Source organism: Cebus imitator, unplaced genomic scaffold (assembly GCF_001604975.1).
Source record: "Cebus imitator isolate Cc_AM_T3 unplaced genomic scaffold, Cebus_imitator-1.0 Scaffold261, whole genome shotgun sequence".
Taxonomy (NCBI): Eukaryota; Metazoa; Chordata; class Mammalia; order Primates; family Cebidae; genus Cebus; species Cebus imitator.
Window position 1 is genome coordinate 6,054,922 of NW_016107576.1, and position 2,137 is coordinate 6,057,058.

A 2,137-nucleotide genomic window follows, 5' to 3' on the forward strand; every position below is an offset into this window, starting at 1 on the left:
CGCCTCACTCAGGCCCCCAGGAAGGCACCAAGGACTGCCCTGGCCTCAGTTCACTTTCCTTCTTGAAAGTCACCCAAACTCAAGCAAAAGCTCCGATTCAGGAATAAATGGGGTTGTCTTACCCCAGCCAAGGGCTGGGGAACCTTGGGATTAAGGGTTTTACCCTTGGTATTAAGAATGGAAAGGAGGCCGTCCTCTGGGTGCCCGTAGCACCCTGGAGAGCAGGCAGGGTGTCAGTCACAACCGGGGCTTTGAGTTACCGTCCCGGGCTGGAGTCTGGGCCCTGAAACTTTCTAACCAGCGTGGCCTTGGGCAGAGCAGCCTGTGTTTAGAGTTTCCCATCTGTAATATGGCAATGAAAACCATGCCTGCTTTGCAAGGTTGCTGTTAGGATTAATTCTCTAGAGAGCCCCCAGAAGCCACTGTTGGGTTTGAGATGGTTCAAGGCCAGACCTTGCATGACAAGAGTGGGGACAGCTTTCCACAGGCCTCAACACAGTAAGACTCCTGGGTGGTTCTGCAATCCCAGCCTCATGCCCTTTGCACCCTCCCAAGAGGCTGCCTAGCCTCAGCTTTGGCCCCCACCCAAGAATCCTAGGAGCAAGGCCAGTTCTCCTTTTTTTTTTTTTTTTTTTCTTTTTTTAAGAGACCGGGTCTCCGCTGGACGCGGTGGCTGACGTCTGTAATCCCAACACTTTGGGAGGCTGAGGCGGGCAGATCACCTGAGGTGGGAGTTCGAGACCAGCCTGACCAACATGGAGAAACCCTGTCTCTACTAAAAATACAAAATTAGTCTGGCATGGTGGCGGTCGCCTGTAATTCCAGCTACTTGGGAGGCTGAGGCAGGAGAATTCCTTGAACCCAGGAGGTGGGGGTTGCGCCAAGATCGCGCCATTGCACTCCAGCCTGGACAACAAGAGCGAAACTCCGTCTCAAAAAAAAAAAAAAAAAGAGAGAGATAGAGAGAGACAGGGTCTCATTCTGTCACCCAGGCTGGAGTGCAGGGGTGCGATCACGCTTCACTGCAGCCTCGAACTCCCGGGCTCAAGCAATCCTCCGGCTTCAGCCTCCCAAAACACTGAGGTTACAGGTATGAGTCACCCACCCGGCCTCATTTTTATTATTTGTAGAGATGGGATGTCACTGGGTTGCCCACGCTCGACAGGCTGGGCTCCTGCGATCCTCCCTCCTCAGCCTCACTGGCAGCTGGGATTACGGGACCTCCCCGCCTGCTTTTTTGCAACTCCCAGACCCAGAGCCTCCAGAGCAGGCTGAGGAACAGCGGAAATCTGGCTCCGGCCCACACATTCACCAAATACTGACGCAGCACCCTTGACCTCCAGATGCCCCTGTGCTCTCTTCCGCGCAAAGGCTGCAGGGACGGAGGGGTCCTCCAAGGCCACAGGGAGTGAGGTCTCCGCAAAGTGCCCGCGGGCCGGGAGGCAGGTGCGCGGGGCCCGGCTCTGACCCTGCGTGCGTGACGGAGCAGGGCAGGGCTGGGCCTGCGGGAGCGCGGCCTTGCGGTCCCCGGGCCTCCTCTCCGGGCGCCCCGGCTCGGCTGCGCCACCTGTAACCCAAGCCCGGGCCCCGGTGTCGGCGGCGGGGTGAGCCGGGGCCGGGGAGGGGGCGCCCGGCAGCGCCCACCGGGTCCCCGCAAGGCCGGGCGCAGCTCGGAGCCGGGAGCCGGCCCAGCGCGTGGCTTCCCGGAAGGCCCCGCGCACCGGAAGGCGGGAGGGAAGGCGGGGCCAGCGCCGGGACCGCCACCGAGGCCTGCGCGACCCTCCCGGGGCTGGGGCTGGGGCCGGGGAGCCGGGCAGGGAGCGGGGGGACAGCAGGGCTCGGGTGGCGGGCGCGTCTCCGTCTCCGCGCGCGCCGCAGGGCTTCGCTCCGGTAGGTAAAGGTGAGCCGAGCCGGGGCGGGGCGCCTCCCAGGCCGCGCCCCGCGAAGGGAGGGGGCACACCAAGAGCAGGCCTGGGGCCCGGGAGCGCCTTGAGGAGTCCTCGCCCTGTGGGGAGCCCCTCCCGCTGCCGGGTGGACACTGTTAGTGTAGTCATTGTCCTATGGGGAAACTGAGGCATGGAGAGGCCGAAGTCACACAAGTAAGCATCAGAGCCAGGACTAGAGTCCTGGGCCCTGG

At 62.2% G+C, this 2,137-nt stretch overlaps 1 protein-coding gene across 6 annotated transcripts in view; it reads left to right on the forward strand.

Annotated features, from left to right (window-relative positions):
• Positions 1 to 1,065: 1,065 nt before the first annotated feature.
• Positions 1,066 to 2,137, forward strand: part of CUNH19orf12 (chromosome unknown C19orf12 homolog) — a 23,883-nt gene continuing 22,811 nt past the window's right edge. The window contains exon 1 of one of the 6 annotated variants that reach the window (XM_037728310.1): positions 1,066 to 1,446. Coding sequence is in view for 2 of the 6 variants with exons in the window: in XM_017499890.2 (XP_017355379.1) it covers positions 2,077 to 2,099 (23 nt within the window). In the remaining 4 variants the exon portion in view is untranslated. The other 5 variants (XM_037728311.1, XM_017499892.2, XM_017499893.2 and 2 more) reach the window with 5 other exon arrangements.